At 41.8% G+C, this 19,651-nt stretch overlaps 1 protein-coding gene and 1 long non-coding RNA gene across 2 annotated transcripts; both read left to right on the top strand.

The window, feature by feature from the left end:
* The first annotated feature begins 34 nt into the window (after positions 1-34).
* Positions 35-18,013, top strand: LOC124118789 (CXXC motif containing zinc binding protein-like). The gene is made up of 7 exons (XM_046481071.2): positions 35-88; positions 188-271; positions 2,066-2,122; positions 3,559-3,640; positions 8,481-8,590; positions 9,014-9,079; positions 15,211-18,013. Exons 1-7 carry the CDS (start codon positions 83-85, stop codon positions 15,289-15,291), a joined length of 486 nt encoding a protein of 161 aa, XP_046337027.1. The 5' UTR covers positions 35-82; the 3' UTR covers positions 15,292-18,013.
* LOC125382039 lies at positions 9,086-11,783 on the top strand. Its single transcript, XR_007222179.1, has 3 exons — positions 9,086-9,999; positions 10,477-10,550; positions 10,818-11,783. It is a non-coding gene; the product is annotated as an uncharacterized LOC125382039 (long non-coding RNA).
* Positions 18,014-19,651: the final 1,638 nt, after the last annotated feature.

Below are 19,651 nucleotides of genomic sequence, written 5' to 3'. Positions count from 1 at the left end.
TCAAACAACAGCTCTGCACTTGAATTAAGTGACATCACTGTTCGAGTTGTCTCCCCTTATCGCATGGGGGCACATATTCAAGATGGTGGTAAGTGTCATGCTGACAAAACTGAGCCAACAATTATATTCCAACAACTCACTAAAATTCAGTTTTCTGACGTTTAAAGTTTGTACTCTTCTTCAACAGAAAATTTCCCTCCAGATCAGCGCACAGCTTGAAAATGTCACAAACGTGAAAGCCGTTGATGAGGATTTCCGATGGTATTTGAAGGTAACTTAGTTGACGTTCACAGTTTTCGTGCGCGCATCAATCTGTAGATAATGGGTATAGCCACAAAATAAAAGCAGAATAGAAAGTTTATTGCAGCAATATTGCCGAGTATAAATTCAGTTTACATGGCGCGGCTTATATAGCGCTATTATGAAAAAACCCAGAACGCTTGACGTACTGTTGTATTTGTCTAAAGAAATGACAAAAGTCGAAAGCTAAAATCTTTTAAAACTGGCTTCAGATGTTTTAGACTCCAAGAAATAAAGTTCATGAAAACAATAACATACACAGGAGGTCTGAATGCAGTAAACTTGCAGAACTTTGTGCCAAAACTAATTCCTCATTATTATCATCGGAACAGTCACTCATGAGGTTTGAAACTTTTTGTTTAAGGTTGTTTTACTCGATGGTCAGATGTGAGAAGCCAAATCTACATTTCTCAAAAATTCTGGACCAATTATCAGTGTTGTGTATCGCACAGTTCACAGTTGTGCGACGGATAAGAAAACCAGCGAGTTTGTTATGAGCATTAATGGAGCACTAATGAATGACATGATAACTGAGTTGAAATCACATTTGGTTTCCAGTATTAAAATCAGAATTAAATGTGTTGAAAATGAACAACTGAAACACATTTTCATGTTTACTTTTCAATCGTACCCTGGTAAAGTGCCAAGAGTCAATTTGAGTTAGCACCTTCAATAAAGCAGCTGTCATTTGGTTTACACAAGCGAGTGTGGAAGGATTGCGAGGTTATTGATAGGGAAAGGCTTTATTTTGTTACTTACATAACATAGGTTGCTTGTGTAATCTTCAGTATGAACAAACAAGCAGATTTGGGATGCCCATTTGATGACATTTATTGAAATAACGCCAACTCTAACAGTTAGATATTCCCACAGGAAAATCGTTTTGGGATTCTGATTGTGTGGATAAGGTGAAATAAAAACTAATAATTTACACGAACATAATGTTCATGATAAAGACTTCACTATGTCGAATTCTTAGCTAAATATTAAATACATGTACCTTGTGAGCAACAATGCCTAGATGCTAGTTTTTTAAAGTCATTTTGGCCCAATTTTTGCCTATTTACACACGCATCAATGTACATATGAATATGCAACCTGGTACACATGAAGGGTATTTATCAGAATACAATGGAGATATAACTTCTTCGATAGTCATTTAGAAGTTGGAGTACTAAGTAAGGATAAGAATTTATGGATGAACAACTTCTTTATTACAATTAAGAGCGACATTTCGGTTTAGGTTCTAACACCGTTATCAAGCAAGTGACTATCACTTAACTTGAATGTATCTTGTGTGTTTTGAGACTATTACGCTAAAACACGGCAAAGTTGATTGGCTGCTTTGTACTATATGTTTGTCTGACATTTGTGGTGGTTCTAATCTTAGACTTTCACACCCATTGGTAGTAATGCATGTACATGTATATAAGTCCTAATCAGTGTACAGGAAAACACCCAGTTTACTACTTTGCCTGGGTTTCTGATAAACTATGAAATGAAAACAAAATTTCAACAGAATTGGAAATGAATAACGTCTTACCTGACTTGATGATTTTCGTTGAAATAAATAAGTATTGACTAGAAATTTCAACTAGGTCATTGGGCCAGCTTTTCAGAAATACTACTAGCACATTTTTAAATTCCCTCACATTTGGCTAGTGGGCAGGCAGCTTTTCTGAACACTGGATATAATACTCTGGATAATCCAGTGTAAGATGCATTAACATGCAGTAATTACTAACTTTCCATCTTTGTTCTCCAGCTTCGGTGTCATAACTGTGGGGAAGAGACTCCAGACTTTATCTACTGCACCTTGACTGTGAGTATAGGCCAGATTCTCATGACAGAAATGTGGTCACCTGAGAATCATTGCTGCTAAAATCAGTGTCTTCAAGGTGAGATATCTAGTGCAGTATGCTGTCAGCTGTTGACTACAGGTGAGACATGTGGTGCAGAATGCTGTCAGCTGTTGACTATAGGTGAGACATGTAGTGCACTGTGGTGTCAGCTATTGACTATAGGTGAGATATGTAGTGCAGTATGCTGTCAGCTGGTGACTACAGGTAAGACATGTAGTGCAGGATGCTGTCAGCTGTTGACTATAGGTGAAATATGTAGTGCCCTGTGGTGTCAGCTATTGACTATAGGTGAGATATGTAGTGCAGTATGCTGTCAGCTATTGACTACAGGTAAGACATATAGTGCAGAATGCTGTCAGCTGTTGACTACAGGTGAGACCTATAATGCAGTATGCTGTCAGCTGTTGATTATAGGTAAGATATGAAGTGCAGTGTGCTGTCAGCTGTTGACTATAGGTGAGATATGTAGTGTACTGTGGTGTCAGATGTTGACTATAGGTGAGATATGTACTGTACTGTGGTGTCAGCTATTGACTATAGGTGAGATATGTAGTGCAGTATGCTGTCAGCTGTTGACTACAGGTAAGACATGTAGTGCAGAATGCTGTCAGCTGTTGACTACAGGTGAGACATGTAGTGCAGAATGCTGTCAGCTGTTGACTACAGGTGAGACCTATAGTGCAGTATGCTGTCAGCTGTTGATTATAGGTAAGATATGAAGTGCAGTGTGCTGTCAGCTGTTGACTATAGGTGAGATATGTAGTGTACTGTGGTGTCAGCTGTTGACTATAGGTGAGATATGTACTGTGGTGTCAGCTATTGACTACAGGTGAGACATGTAGTGCAGTATGCTGTCAGCTGTTGACTATAGGTGAGACATGTAGTGCAGTATGCTGTCAGCTGTTGACTACAGGTGAGACATGTAGTGCAGTATGTTGTCAGCTGTTGACTATAGGTGAGACATGTAGTGCACTGTGGTGTCAGCTATTGACTATAGGTGAGATATGTAGTGCAGTATGCTGTCAGCTGTTGACTACAGGTGAGACATGTAGTGCAGTATGTTGTCAGCTGTTGACTATAGGTGAGACATGTAGTGCACTGTGGTGTCAGCTGTTGACTATAGGTGAGACATGTAGTGCACTGTGGTGTCAGCTATTGACTATAGGTGAGACATGTAGTGCACTGTGGTGTCAGCTATTGACTATAGGTGAGACATGTAGTGCAGTATGCTGTCAGCTATTGACTATAGGTGAGACATGTAGTGCACTGTGGTGTCAGCTGTTGACTACAGGTGAGACATGTAGTGCACTGTGGTGTCAGCTGTTGACTATAGGTGAGACATGTAGTGCAGTGTGCTGTCAGCTGTTGACTACAGGTGTGTGTGTGCATGTTACAGGATAGCTCCCCTCTCACAGGAGGCCGGGGCTCAGCTAGTGTTGTCCTCAAGTGCAAGTTATGCAAGAGAGAAAATTCCATAGGTAAGTTTTGTGACAACAGTGATTGGATACTATTTTTATTATTTGCGTTCAATTTGGGGATGTACAATATTCTCCTGTTTGAAGATTGTACCTCAAACATGTATGTGCCTTTGTAGTTGACTGTTCTCTGAAATTCAGGACCCATCCACATCAACACTGGCAGTCAGACAGGGGACTCTACATCTCCAATACCTGGCAGATAGGGTGCTGATAAAAACCCATCCACATCAACACTGGCAGTCAGACAGGGGACTCTACATCTCCAATACCTGGCAGATAGGGTGCTGATAAAAACCCATCCACATCAACACTGGCAGTCAGACAGGGCACTGTACATCTCCAATACCTGGCAGATAGGGTGCTGATAAAAACCCATCCACATCAACACTGGCAGTCAGACAGGGCACTGTACATCTCCAATACCTGGCAGATAGGGTGCTGATAATAACCCATCCATATCAACACTGGCAGTCAGACAGGGCACTGTACATCTCCAATACCTGGCAGATAGGGTTCTGATAAAAACCCAACCACATCAACACTGACAGTCAGACAGGGCACTGTACATCCCCAATACCTGGCAGATAGGGCGCTGATAATAACCCATCCATATCAACACTGGCAGTCAGACAGGGCACTGTGCATCTCCAATACCTGGCAGATAGGGCGCTGATAATAACCCATCCACATCAACACAGGCAGTCAGACAGGGGACTACATCTCCAATACCCGGGAGATAGGGTGCTGATAATAACCCATCCACATCAACACAGGCAGTCAGACAGGGGACTCTTCATCCCCAATACCTGGCAGATAGGGCGCTGATAATAACCCATCCACAACAACACTGACAGTCAGACAGGGGACTCTTCATCCCCAATACCTGGCAGATAGGGCGCTGATAATAACCAATCCACATCAACACTGACAGTCAGACAGGGGACTCTTCATCCCCAATACCTGGCAGATAGGGCGCTGATAATAACCCATCCACAACAACACTGACAGTCAGACAGGGGACTCTTCATCCCCAATACCTGGCAGATAGGGCGCTGATAATAACCAATCCACATCAACACTGACAGTCAGACAGGGGACTCTTCATCCCCAATACCTGGCAGATAGGGCGCTGATAATAACCCATCCACAACAACACTGACAGTCAGACAGGGGACTCTTCATCCCCAATACCTGGCAGATAGGGCGCTGATAATAACCAATCCACATCAACACTGACAGTCAGACAGGGGACTCTTCATCCCCAATACCTGGCAGATAGGGCGCTGATAATAACCCATCCATATCAACACTGGCAGTCAGACAGGGCACTGTACATCTCCAATACCTGGCAGATAGGGCGCTGATAAAAACCCATCCATATCAACACAGGTAGTCAGACAGGGGACTACATCTCCAATACCTGGCAGATAGGGTGCTGATAATAACCCATCCACATCAACACTGGCAGTCAGACAGGGCACTGTACATCTCCAATACCCAGGAGATAGGGTGCTGATAATAACCGATCCATATCAACACTGGCAGTCAGACAGGGCACTGTACATCCCCAGTCAGGCAGTTAGACAGGGCACTGTACATCTCCAATACCTGGCAGATAGGGTGCTGATAATAACCCATCCACATCAATACAGGCAGTCAGACAGGGCACTGTACATCCCCAATACCTGGCAGATAGGGCGCTGATAATAACCCATCCATATCAACACTGGCAGTCAGACAGGGGACTCTCCATCCCCAATACCTGGCAGATAGGGCGCTGATAATAACCCATCCATATCAACACAGGCAGTCAGACAGGGGACTCTTCATCCCCAATACCTGGCAGATAGGGCGTTGATAATAACCCACTCACATCAACTATACTCCACTATAGTCAAGAAAATATGTTACTTTGACAAATATTTTTTTAGAAATTAATTTGGTGGAGATTCCTTGTTCTGATAAATAAATGTAGGCCTTCTATTTTATGAGGATGAAATATAAGTTCTGTTGTGAAAAGTTAGAGAAATATAATTTTACACACTGATGTTACTGGTCATGGTCTAAAGTGAGGTTGAAAAGTGATGTCTTGAATTCAGTTTTTACAGAGTTATGGCCCTTGCTCCTTCTTTTCTACAAGTTTCTTCAGAAACTACTCGAGTTACATGAATGAAAGTTTGCATGCTTATCTTAGAGATTCTTGTTAAGACTGAGTTTGAAAATTGGTGCTGCATTATTTTTTTACACATTTACAAATTGATCCTTGTTGGTTCATCGGGTGTGCAATGGGCACAAGTGTTCACGTGTTCTAAGAGAGTACTGAAGTTACATGAACAAAACTTTGCAAGGTTATCTTACTAAGAGATACTTTTCAAGACTGAATTCGAAAATTGGTGCCATTAATTATTTATTCCAGACAAGGGACTTCTTTTCTTTATTAATGTCAAATTTTGTTCCCCAACCCCAAAAAGGGTGGGAGACATATTTTTTTTTAGCCCAGTTCCCGTTGGCGTTCCCATCCTAATCTGAGCCATAACTCAAAACCAAAACCATTCAGTATTTTTCAGTGAAACCTGGCATATGCATTGCTCATCAGCTTAATTGGTGCCTTTTGCTATTTTGAAATTTAGTATTTTTCTGTTTGTTTCCATGGAAATAATTTCACCTTAGTCTCAAACAAGGGTGGGGTTTGTTTCCAGGCAATGACTTGAAAACGTTCAACATGTTTCAGTGAAACTTGGCATATGCATTGCTCATCAGCTTAACTGGTGCCTATTGCCATTTTGAATTTTTTCTCAAATTTTCTTTTGTTACGTTTCTATGGAGAAAAAAATTGGACATAGTCTCAAACAACTCTAGACTTTGTTTCAAAACCATGACTCTAAAACTAATGAATATTTTTGCATGAAACTATACATGTGCATTGATCACTTGCTCAACTATGACTTTTTATATTATTTAATTTGTAATTTTTTAATTTCTTGTTTCCATGGAAGCAGTTTGGATGATCTTAAGAGTCTTTCTACTAAGCATAAAGGTATTCATTGTTCATTAGGGGGCACAGGTGGCTGAGTCGTCTAAGGCACCGCAATTCTCTGTGCAGAGTTGCGTCCCTTGGGCATGCCAGAAACCTATGATTGTGGGTTCGAATCCCGGTCCGCCCCGATTATGTTTCTAGGTTTGTCAGCACCATACCTGTGCTCGTGGGTTTCCCCGAAGTGGTTAACGTCTGAGACCTGCATCACTTTAAGCTTTCCTACCACATAAAGCTGACATGCCGTGATATAACTGGAACATTGTTCACTCACTCATGATGGGGTAGTGATAATGCTGTTTTCTTGTTGTATCTTCAGTAATTAAATTTTCGTTGTGTTAATTGAAATTCCTGCATTCCGATTTGCTGAATTGGTCACATGTTATTGCAATTATTTCTTAATGAATGTAAAAAATTCAGCCACGCCCACCGAGGCAGACTACTTTTATTACTATGGAATGTCGGGGAATCTCAATATTACAGTCGAGGGAATTCCCTATCTGCTCACGTGTATTGTCATGCACAGGACATTTTAGTGAAATTCCAGCATATTCATTGTCCAAACAACCTGTTGAGACCGAAGGCCGAGAAGGAATGAAACAGCAAACCATCAGGATCGCTCGCCTGTTTTTTTCCAACTCGCCTCGGTTCCACAACTTTCATTTCTAACTAGCATTTTTCCAACTGGGTCTTCCTGTTCTCAGGGAACTAACGTTTGAATCTGTTTGTAACTGACCATGTCATTTGAAACAGCCGCCTTTTCCTGGACATATTTGTTTCGGTTTTGTTACATCCTGACTGTTGCAGTTCTTCTCGCCTCCTACCATAGTGGACAGGTCCTGTGAACATTGTTTTAAACCTACTCCCAGTTGACTGGCTGCTGACTTTGTAGGTGTGTCAAGTTATGTGCAGAAATTTAACAATCACCTGATTCATATCACACCACAGCATGTATTCCTACACCTGGAATTTTTATCAATCTCGTCATTTTTGTCTGCTTTGACATATACAACTGTTTTTGGTTAAACTATTGTAGATAAAACCTGTTTTCGGTGTCGAATTTAATTATAAGCATTGATTGTATATTTTTTTCGGTTTATTGAGGTTTGAATCGAAAAGCCAATGTGCAAATTGTATGAATCTGCATAGTGGATTCTTACAAAAGTTTGCACTTCGGTTTTTAAATTCATACCTAAATGAACCGAAAAAAATGCAGTAAGTATCTCTAAAAGTGAAAGCAGATGAATTAACCCCCACCAATTTTTCTCGATTTCTATTGAACATAAAAAGTTAATTGATTTTTTAAAACTGTAAACTTGCTTACAATTTTCTTAACCAGCTGAAATTTTGAAACCAGAAAACGACCACAAAAAATATAGATGGGAGTATGTTCTGTTATGTTGTCTAGGATGTTTCCCCACAACACAAACTGTTTAATTTTCAGGTGACTGTAGTTTTGCCTGAGCCAGATGAGCAACTGAGCCCTCTTCTCTGTTTTACTGTATGATAATATAAATATGTCACCCTTCATTTTTTGTTCATCTGCATGTGTGTCAGATGGTCCAAGCTGCCCAGTTAACATGGTTATACTGTATGTTTAACACGTTCATATAAATATAGGGAAACATGCGGGAAGGTAAATCAGTGTGGCTTGCATTTGAATATCAACATGGGTGATGATGATCCTGCTACTAGCTAAATTGCCCTCTGTATGAAGTGTCATATTCTGAAACTGTTTCAGTTGTTCCGCTTTGGGTGCATCAGAAATATGTTCTTTTTCAAACTGCTTCCCTATGATGTTTCCAGACATACTGAAAGAGACGCTGAGTTCATACACAGTGGCTGATGCTGGCAAGTTCAAGTCTGTTGTGACCTTCGACTGCCGGGGCGTGGAGCCAATAGATTTCTCACCTAGGGTAAGCAAGCACCTTGGTGACCTTCGACTACCTTGGTGTGGAGCCAATAGATTTCTCATCTACGGTTAGCAAGCACCTTGATGACCTTCGACTGCCGGGGTGTGGAGCCAATAGATTTCTCACCTAGGGTAAGCAAGGACTTTGGTGACCTTTGACTACCTGGGTGTGGAGCCAATAGATTATACTCACCTTGGGTAAGCAAGCAGCCTTGTGAATGCATATGAACCAGGTTAGCCACAAAGCTACGTTTCCATTTTATGATATTTTCCTTCATTAAAATACTGCAATGTCAAATATGAAATAGTTGACACTAAGAGATTTGAAAGCTGTGAGACATGTGATCAGTGTCGTATGTTTATGAATGTTCTGACAGCAGAATAATGGATGTCACTTTATATTTATGCACATATTGTCTTCTTGCAGGTTGGATGGAGTGTTGAAGGGGAAGAAACTAGCACTGTGTTCTCAGACATCAACCTGGGGGAGAAGGTGAGTACAGCAGTGTCCTCAACTGGGGAGAAGGTGAGTACAGCAATGTCCTCAACTGGGGAGAAGGAGAGTACAGCAATGTCCTCAGACATCAACCTGGGTAGAAGGTGAGTACAGCAATGTCCTCAACTGGGGAGAAGGAGAGTACAGCAATGTCCTCAACTGGGGAGAAGGAGAGTACAGCAATGTCCTCAACTGGGGAGAAGGTGAGTACAGCAATGTCCTCAACTGGGGAGAAGGAGAGTACAGCAATGTCCTCAGACATCAACCTGGGGAGAAGGAGAGTACAGCAATGTCCTCAACTGGGGAGAAGGAGAGTACAGCAATGTCCTCAACTGGGGAGAAGGTGAGTACAGCAATGTCCTCAACTGGGGAGAAGGTGAGTACAGCAATGTCCTCAGACATCAACCTGGGGAGAAGGAGAGTACAGCAATGTCCTCAACTGGGGAGAAGGAGAGTACAGCAATGTCCTCAGACATCAACCTGGGTAGAAGGTGAGTACAGCAATGTCCTCAACTGGGGAGAAGGAGAGTACAGCAATGTCCTCAACTGGGGAGAAGGAGAGTACAGCAATGTCCTCAACTGGGGAGAAGGTGAGTACAGCAATGTCCTCAACTGGGGAGAAGGAGAGTACAGCAATGTCCTCAGACATCAACCTGGGTAGAAGGTGAGTACAGCAATGTCCTCAACTGGGGAGAAGGAGAGTACAGCAGTGTCCTCAGACATCAACCTGGGTAGAAGGTGAGTACAGCAATGTCCTCAACTGGGGAGAAGGAGAGTACAGCAATGTCATCAACTGGGGAGGAGAGTACAGCAATGTCCTCAGACATCAACCTGGGGAGAAGGTGAGTACAGCAATGTCCTCAACTGGGGAGAAGGTGAGTACAGCAATGTCCTCAGACATCAATCTGGGGAAGAGGGTGAGTACAGCAATGTCCTCAACTGGGGAGAAGGTGAGTACAGCAATGTCCTCAGACATTAACCTGGATAGAAGGTGAGTACAGCAATGTCCTCAGACATCAACCTGGGGGAGAAGGTGAGTACAGCAATGTCCTCAACTGGGGAGAAGGAGAGTACAGCAATGTCATCAACTGGGGAGGAGAGTACAGCAATGTCCTCAGACATCAACCTGGGGAGAAGGTGAGTACAGCAATGTCCTCAACTGGGGAGAAGGTGAGTACAGCACTGTCCTCAGACATCAATCTGGGGAAGAGGGTGAGTACAGCAATGTCCTCAACTGGGGAGAAGGTGAGTACAGCAATGTCCTCAGACATCAATCTGGGGAAGAGGGTGAGTACAGCAATGTCCTCAGACATCAACCTGGGGAGAAGGTGAGTACAGCAGTGTCCTCAACTGGGGAGAAGGTGAGTACAGCAATGTCCTCAACTGGGGAGAAGGTGAGTACAGCAATGTCCTCAGACATCAACCTGGGGAGAAGGTGAGTACAGCAGTGTCCTCAACTGGGGAGAAGGTGAGTACAGCAATGTCCTCAGACATCAATCTGGGGAAGAGGGTGAGTACAGCAATGTCCTCAACTGGGGAGAAGGTGAGTACAGCAATGTCCTCAGACATCAACCTGGGGAAGAGGGTGAGTACAGCAATGTCCTCAACTGGGGAGAAGGTGAGTACAGCAATGTCCTCAGACATCAACCTGGGGAAGAGGGTGAGTACAGCAATGTCCTCAGACATCAATCTGGGGAAGAGGGTGAGTACAGCAATGTCCTCAACTGGGGAGAAGGTGAGTACAGCAATGTCCTCAACTGGGGAGAAGGTGAGTACAGCAATGTCCTCAGACATCAATCTGGGGAAGAGGGTGAGTACAGCAATGTCCTCAGACATCAACCTGGGGAGAAGGTGAGTACAGCAGTGTCCTCAACTGGGGAGAAGGTGAGTACAGCAATGTCCTCAACTGGGGAGAAGGAGAGTACAGCAATGTCCTCAGACATCAACCTGGGGAGAAGGTGAATACAGCAGTGTCCTCAACTGGGCAGAAGGTGAGTACAGCAATGTCCTCAGACATCAACCTGGGGAGAAGGTGAGTACAGCAATGTCCTCAACTGGGGAGAAGGAGAGTACAGCAATGTCCTCAACTGGGGAGAAGGAGAGTACAGCAATGTCCTCAACCTGGGGAGAAGGTGAGTACAGCAATGTCCTCAACTGGGGAGAAGGTGAGTACAGCAATGTCCTCAGACATCAACCAGGGGAAGAGGGTGAGTACAGCAGTGTTCTTAGATAGGAGTGGTATTACTTAATGTTACAGGAGTGGTATGACTTAATGTGTCTGTATGTTACAGGAGTGGTATGATTTGATGTGTCTGTATGTTACAGGGGTGGTATGACTTGATGTTTCTGTATGTTACAGGAGTGGTAGGACTTGATTTGTCTGTATTTTTCAGGAGTGGTATGACTTGATGTGTCTGTATTTTTCAGGAGTGGTATGACTTGATGTGTCTGTATGTTTCAGGAGTGGTATGACTTGATGTGTCTGTATGTTACAGGAGTGGTATGACTTGATTTGTCTGTATGTTACAGGAGTGGTATGACTTGATTTGTCTGTATGTTACAGGAGTGGTATGACTTGATGTGTCTGTATGTTATAGGAGCGGTATGACTTGATGTGTCTGTATGTTACAGGAGTGGTATGACTTGATGTGTCTGTATGTTACAGGAGTGGTATGACTTGATGTGTCTGTATGTTACAGGAGTGGTATGACTTGATGTGTCTGTATGTTACAGGAGCGGTATGACTTGATGTGTCTGTATGTTACAGGAGTGGTATGACTTGATGTGTCTGTATGTTTCAGGAGTGGTATGACTTGATGTGTCTGTATTTTTCAGGAGTGGTATGATTTGATGTGTCTGTATTTTTCAGGAGTGGTATGACTTGATGTGTCTGTATGTTACAGGAGTGGTATGACTTGATGTGTCTGTATGTTTCAGGAGCGGTATGACTTGATGTGTCTGTATGTTTCAGGAGTGGTATGACTTGATGTTTCTGTATGTTACAGGAGTGGTATGACTTGATGTGTCTGTATGTTACAGGAGTGGTATGACTTGATGTGTCTGTATGTTACAGGAGTGGTATGACTTGATGTGTCTGTATGTTACAGGAGTGGTATGACTTGATGTGTCTGTATGTTACAGGGATGGTATGACTTCATGTGTCTGTATGTTATAGGAGTGGTATGACTTGATTTGTCTGTATGTTACAGGAGTGGTATGACTTGATGTGTCTGTATGTTATAGGAGCGGTATGACTTGATGTGTCTGTATGTTACAGGAGTGGTATGACTTGATGTGTCTGTATGTTACAGGAGTGGTATGACTTGATGTGTCTGTATGTTACAGGAGCGGTATGACTTGATGTGTCTGTATGTTACAGGAGTGGTATGACTTGATGTGTCTGTATGTTTCAGGAGTGGTATGATTTGATGTGTCTGTATTTTTCAGGAGTGGTATGACTTGATGTGTCTGTATGTTACAGGAGTGGTATGACTTGATGTGTCTGTATGTTTCAGGAGCGGTATGACTTGATGTGTCTGTGTGTTTCAGGAGTGGTATGACTTGATGTTTCTGTATGTTACAGGAGTGGTATGACTTGATGTGTCTGTATGTTACAGGAGTGGTATGACTTGATGTGTCTGTATGTTACAGGAGTGGTATGACTTGATGTGTCTGTATGTTACAGGAGTGGTATGACTTGAAGTGTCTCTATGTTACAGGGATGGTATGACTTCATGTGTCTGTATGTTATAGGAGTGGTATGACTTGATTTGTCTGTATGTTACAGGAGTGGTATGACTTGATGTGTCTGTATGTTATAGGAGCGGTATGACTTGATTCGTCTGTATTTTTCAGGAGTGGTATGACTTGATTTGTCTGTATGTTACAGGAGTGGTATGACTTGATGTGTCTGTATGTTATAGGAGCGGTATGACTTGATGTGTCTGTATGATACAGGAGTGGTAGTACTTGATGTGTCTCTATGTTACAGGAGTGGTATGACTTGATGTGTCTGTATGTTACAGGAGCGGTATGACTTGATGTGTCTGTATGTTACAGGAGTGGTATGACTTGATGTGTCTGTATGTTACAGGAGCGGTATGACTTGATGTGTCTGTATGTTACAGGAGTGGTATGACTTGATGTGTCTGTATGTTTCAGGAGTGGTATGATTTGATGTGTCTGTATTTTTCAGGAGTGGTATGACTTGATGTGTCTGTATGTTACAGGAGTGGTATGACTTGATGTGTCTGTATGTTTCAGGAGCGGTATGACTTGATGTGTCTGTATGTTTCAGGAGTGGTATGACTTGATGTTTCTGTATGTTACAGGAGTGGTATGACTTGATGTGTCTGTATGTTACAGGAGTGGTATGACTTGATGTGTCTGTATGTTACAGGAGTGGTATGACTTGATGTGTCTGTATGTTACAGGAGTGGTATGACTTGATGTGTCTCTATGTTACAGGGATGGTATGACTTCATGTGTCTGTATGTTATAGGAGTGGTATGACTTGATTTGTCTGTATGTTACAGGAGTGGTATGACTTGATGTGTCTGTATGTTATAGGAGCGGTATGACTTGATTCGTCTGTATTTTTCAGGAGTGGTATGACTTGATTTGTCTGTATGTTACAGGAGTGGTATGACTTGATGTGTCTGTATGTTATAGGAGCGGTATGACTTGATGTGTCTGTATGATACAGGAGTGGTAGTACTTGATGTGTCTCTATGTTACAGGAGTGGTATGACTTGATGTGTCTGTATGTTACAGGAGCGGTATGACTTGATGTGTCTGTATGTTACAGGAGCGGTATGACTTGATGTGTCTGTATGTTACAGGAGTGGTATGACTTGATGTGTCTGTATGTTATAGGAGCGGTATGACTTGATGTGTCTGTATTTTTCAGGAGTGGTATGATTTGATGTGTCTGTATGTTACAGGAGTGGTATGACTTGATGTGTCTGTATGTTACAGGAGTGGTATGACTTGATGTGTCTGTATGTTATAGGAGTGGTATGACTTGATTTGTCTGTATGTTACAGGAGTGGTATGGCTTGATGTGTCTGTATGTTATAAGGCGGTATGACTTGATGTGTCTGTATTTTTCAGGAGTGGTATGACTTGATGTGTCTGTATGTTACAGGAGTGGTATGACTTGATGTGTCTGTATGTTACAGGAGTGGTATGACTTGATGTGTCTGTATGTTACAGGAGTGGTATGACTTGATGTGTCTGTATGTTACAGGAGTGGTATGACTTGATGTGTCTGTATGTTTCAGGAGTGGTATGACTTGATGTGTCTGTATGTTATAGGAGTGGTATGACTTGATCTGTCTGTATGTTTCAGGAGTGGTATGACTTGATGTGTCTGTATGTTACAGGAGTGGTATGACTTGATGTGTCTGTATGTTTCAGGAGCGGTATGAATTGATGTGTCTGTATGTTTCAGGAGTGGTATGACTTGATGTGTCTGTATGTTTCAGGAATGGTATGACTTGATGTGTCTATGTTTCAGGAGTGGTATGACTTGATGTGTCTGTATGTTTCAGGAGTGGTATGACTTGATGTGTCTGTATGTTATAGGAGCGGTATGACTTGATGTGTCTGTATGTTTCAGGAGTGGTATGACTTGATGTGTCTGTATGTTTCAGGAGTGGTATGACTTGATGTGTCTGTATGTTACAGGAGTGGTATGACTTGATGTGTCTGTATGTTACAGGAGTGGTATGACTTGATGTGTCTGTATGTTTCAGGAGCGGTATGACTTGATGTGTCTGTTTGTTATAGGAGCGGTATGACTTGATGTGTCTGTATGTTATAGGAGCGGTATGACTTGATGTGTCTGTATGTTATAGGAGCGGTATGACTTGATGTGTCTTTATGTTTCAGGAGTGGTATGACTTGATGTGTCTGTATGTTACAGGAGTGGTATGACTTGATGTGTCTGTATGTTATAGGAGTGGTATGACTTGATGTGTCTGTATGTTACAGGAGCAGTATGACTTGATGTGTCTGTATGTAACAGGAGTGGTATGACTTGATGTGTCTGTATGTTATAGGAGTGGTATGACTTGATGTGTCTATGTTATAGGAGTGGTATGACTTGATGTGTCTGTATGTTACAGGAGTGGTATGACTATGATGAGAAGGGACAGACATCAGTCAGCATAACAGAGTTCCAGCATAAGTTTGTTACATCAAGGTGAAATGTCTGTGTCACTTGTCATGTAAAGCCCAGGACGTTCTGAAGATATGGAGGCTACCCTAATGTCCCAGCCATTTTGAAGTACTGTGTCACCATGGGGAAGTCTGCTCACCACCCAACAAGGCTTCTATTAAAAACATGTTTGCTATCATGTACTTCCATGGAAATATTTTGAACTTCATCTCAAACAAGTAGCATTTGTTTTTTTTGTGTTTTTAAAATTTTTTTATTCAGTCATATACACAGGATACATATGCAATCGAAAAACAGTACAGCTTCATGTATACAGGTACTTCTCAAAAGGATGTGGTACAGAGGAGGCCTAAGGCATAATCCACAGCATGGTACAGATGAAGGCATATTTATGTATACAATTGAGAAGATGCGGTATTTATGGTACATCAAATTATGTTGCAAGCATCAAGTGAATAAGTTATTTTACAGTTTGAGTAAACAAAGCCCATTTTCTATTAAAGGCAGAGAAGTCGTTATTTCTACGTGCAATATGATATTCAACATCATAGATAGTTCTTATTGTGTTCTTAAAAACAACAAAGTCAACATTTTCATTCTTAATACACTGGACAAAGATAAATCTTTTAGCAGCTACAATCAAATGGTTAATTAATACATCAGAGGTACCAAAGAGGAGCTCGTTGTCAGTTATAAGGATTTTTCTATGCAAGATATGAGTCAAGTAAATACCGAAATCTGACCAGAAATTCTTAAGAACATGACATTCGATATAAACATGAAAACATTTTCTTTGTGAGTATGACCCATAGAACACTCATCGCTATCAATAAGTTTCATTCTTAATAACTCACGTTTAGTAAATATTACTTTATGAATAAATCTAAACTGGAAATCCCTGAGTTTTGTGTCCCTTAACCCATGGCAATATACACTGAATATTTGTTTCCATGGAATAGAACATCCTAGCTGATTTTCCCATTTTCCCAAGTAGCATTTGTTCCTGGCCAAATCTCTACAGCTAATGAATATTTCTGCAGGAAACCATTATCTTTCCAGTCTAGCATTTGCTATTATTGTTTGTTTTTGTTTGTTTTTGCAAACACATTTACAGTAACAATTTGTAATACTAATGTATCCAAAATAATGAGTGGGCAGACCAATGTTTTTTACCCATGGAGATCCGGGTTAGAATAGGTCTTCAGTAACTCATGCTTGCTGTAAGAGGCGACTAACAGGATCGGGTGGTCAGGCTTGCTGACCGCTACACATCCGCTACACAAAGACCAGAGGACATCCGACCAATGAAATGACTAACAGGATCGGGTGGTCAGGCTTGCTGACCGCTACACATCCGCTACACAAAGACCAGAGGACATCCGACCAATGAAATGACTAACAGGATCGGGTGGTCAGGCTTGCTGACCGCTACACATCCGCTACACAAAGACCAGAGGACATCCGACCAATGAAATGACTAACAGGATCGGGTGGTCAGGCTTGCTGACCGCTACACATCCGCTACACAAAGACCAGAGGACATCCGACCAATGAAATGACTAACAGGATCGGGTGGTCAGGCTTGCTGACCGCTACACATCCGCTACACAAAGACCAGAGGACATCCGACCAATGAAATGACTAACAGGATCGGGTGGTCAGGCTTGCTGACCGCTACACATCCGCTACACAAAGACCAGAGGACATCCGACCAATGAAATGACTAACAGGATCGGGTGGTCAGGCTTGCTGACCGCTACACATCCGCTACACAAAGACCAGAGGACATCCGACCAATGAAATGACTAACAGGATCGGGTGGTCAGGCTTGCTGACCGCTACACATCCGCAACACAAAGACCAGAGGACATCCGACCAATGAAATGACTAACAGGATCGGGTGGTCAGGCTTGCTGACCGCTACACATCCGCTACACAAAGACCAGAGGACATCCGACCAATGAAATGACTAACAGGATCGGGTGGTCAGGCTTGCTGACCGCTACACATCCGCTACACAAAGACCAGAGGACATCCGACCAATGAAATGACTAACAGGAAGTTGACATGGGCCAGTCAGAAAACAGCTTTCTCATGTTTTATGGCACTAGTTTTAAAAGTTTTAATTTCATTCCATACTGCGCTTTGAAAAATATTTTGACAAAGTTCTTGATTAAACATTTTAAAACTGGACAAAAGACAATTCTAGAATGTCTAATAGATGGCCGAGATTGCATGACAGTCCTTCACACTGTCTATGGAAAGTCTCTTAGTTTCAAATGTTTATCCCATTGAAGCAACGGATGGATAATTATTTTAAAGGAATCAGTTCACAACCCATAATAGTCATTCCAAAATACCTTGTGTTAATCTTTTCGAGGTTGCATAATTAGAAAACACATTCTGACTGTCACTTTCTGGATCGGTACGTTCTGATTGGTTGGATGACCGGTAATGGGATCTCCTCATATCTTTGTTCAGTGGTTGCCAGAACTAATGTTAGATTTTAATGAGATTGATCATATTGTTATTTTAGCATTCTGTCATTGATAATTGTGAAGGTTACATACAAGCCCTGTACAATATGTAACAAAACGTACTGTATCAGTAATAAATAATTTTTTTAATATATTTGATATGCAGTAATTGCAAATATATTCCATGTCATGGTGGGCAGGGTTGTAGTTTATCAATGGCAGTGTCTTGACCTTGAGATTGCACATGAATAAAGTAGTCATTTTCAAAAAGAATGTTTTGGTTAATGTTAATGTTTTGCACCTGTATCACCTGCTAATGTTCATTGAATGATGTAACAAAAGTAATACAGTGCACAAAGAAGGGACATCCATGACAGGACTGTATGTTTTAGAACAGGCTCACCATACACACGGTAGCTGTACCTTTAAATCCCCCCACAGCATGAGTGATTTGGATGTAAGCCCACTTTGATCAGTATTTCAGCTAACCCACACTACAGAGTAGTTGTACCTTTAATTCCCTTCTCAGTATCTGTGAGTTGGATGTACGGCCCCGCCCACACAATCATTTATCCATCACACTGTGTAGTCACCTAATGGGTGCGGCTTTATATATTTTATAGAATTATGGAAAGACTAACACACACAAAATTGGATTGGTTAGCCAATCAAATTCAGTCTATTTAATCTCAATTATTAGTGTTTCATACAGATACAAAGACATTAATACAAACACACACTACTCCACAACAAACACTACTATACTTTTCATCCATGTGATTGTGATGATGAAGTTCTTGTTGGTGCCCATGCCATTCTGCCGCGCCTGTTGACGAACCTGGACACTGTGGCGATCAAGTTTGTGTTGGTGCAGTAACAAAATGTTAAGTTTATTACTGATGCTCTGCGGGTGTAAGCCGAAACACACATCTTAGCTCAGTGGGAATGTAGTTGTGCAAACGTCCATGCCACGAGACAAGTCAAAAGGCAAATCTAAAAAGCATGTTATCTAAACACATGTATATAAAATCAAATTCTAAATTCGGTTTCGAAGGAAATGCTATGTATGTATATGTAGATGTTGATCGATGTCTGGAGGGGCCAAGCCTTGTAAAGTTCCACAGTGCTGACGAAACTTTACGATGCCGCCTTTCGAATCACCAGCCGATGACAATGCAAACAGTCACGTCACGACGTGACATATCAAATAATCTTTTTTTATCAAAGATGTATGTTTATTAAAGTGGCATCTTCAACAGTGAGCCAGGTGTTTATTTATTAACTGGAACATCATATAATGTAGTAATCTGTCTTTCAAACTTACATGTGATGCTTACGGTCGTTTTCTTATTTAACACATACATGCTTTTAGTACTGTTTCTTATGCACATGCTATCTTAAGTATAATTATGGCAGTAAAGGCGTAACAAGGTCACAGACTGACCATATGGAATTGAACATGTCTTTTTGTAAGGGGGGCGGTCGGGTAGCCTAGTGGTTAAAGCGTTCGCTCGTCACGCCGAAGACCCGGGTTCTATTCCCGACATGGGTACAATGTGTGAAGCCCATTTTTTGTGTCCCCCGCCGTGAGGTTTCTGGAATATTGCTAAAAGCGGCGTAAAACCAAACTCACTCACTTTTTGTAAGGCCCTTATTACGGACACTGGTAGGCGTTGACCAAGAGTGACCGGGGGTTGCGAGTCCCGTGAGTCTACTGCCACTCCGACCGCGTCACCTTTATATAATACAGTAAACTACGTTTATAACGAACTCACCGATATAACGAACTTATTTTTTAGTCCCGACCATTTGTTGATTATATGCTGTATATCTGCTTATAACGAACTACGGTTATTACGAACTAAAATTAGTGGTCCCTTTGAGTTCGTTATACCAGTAGCTTACAAGTAT

The sequence above is a fragment of the Haliotis rufescens genome, unplaced genomic scaffold (genome assembly GCF_023055435.1).
Source record: "Haliotis rufescens isolate VD_foot unplaced genomic scaffold, xgHalRufe1.0.p SCAF_2, whole genome shotgun sequence".
Taxonomy (NCBI): domain Eukaryota; kingdom Metazoa; phylum Mollusca; class Gastropoda; order Lepetellida; family Haliotidae; genus Haliotis; species Haliotis rufescens.
Note: the sequence above shows the minus strand (reverse complement) of the source record. Positions and strands in the feature narration are given on the sequence as shown.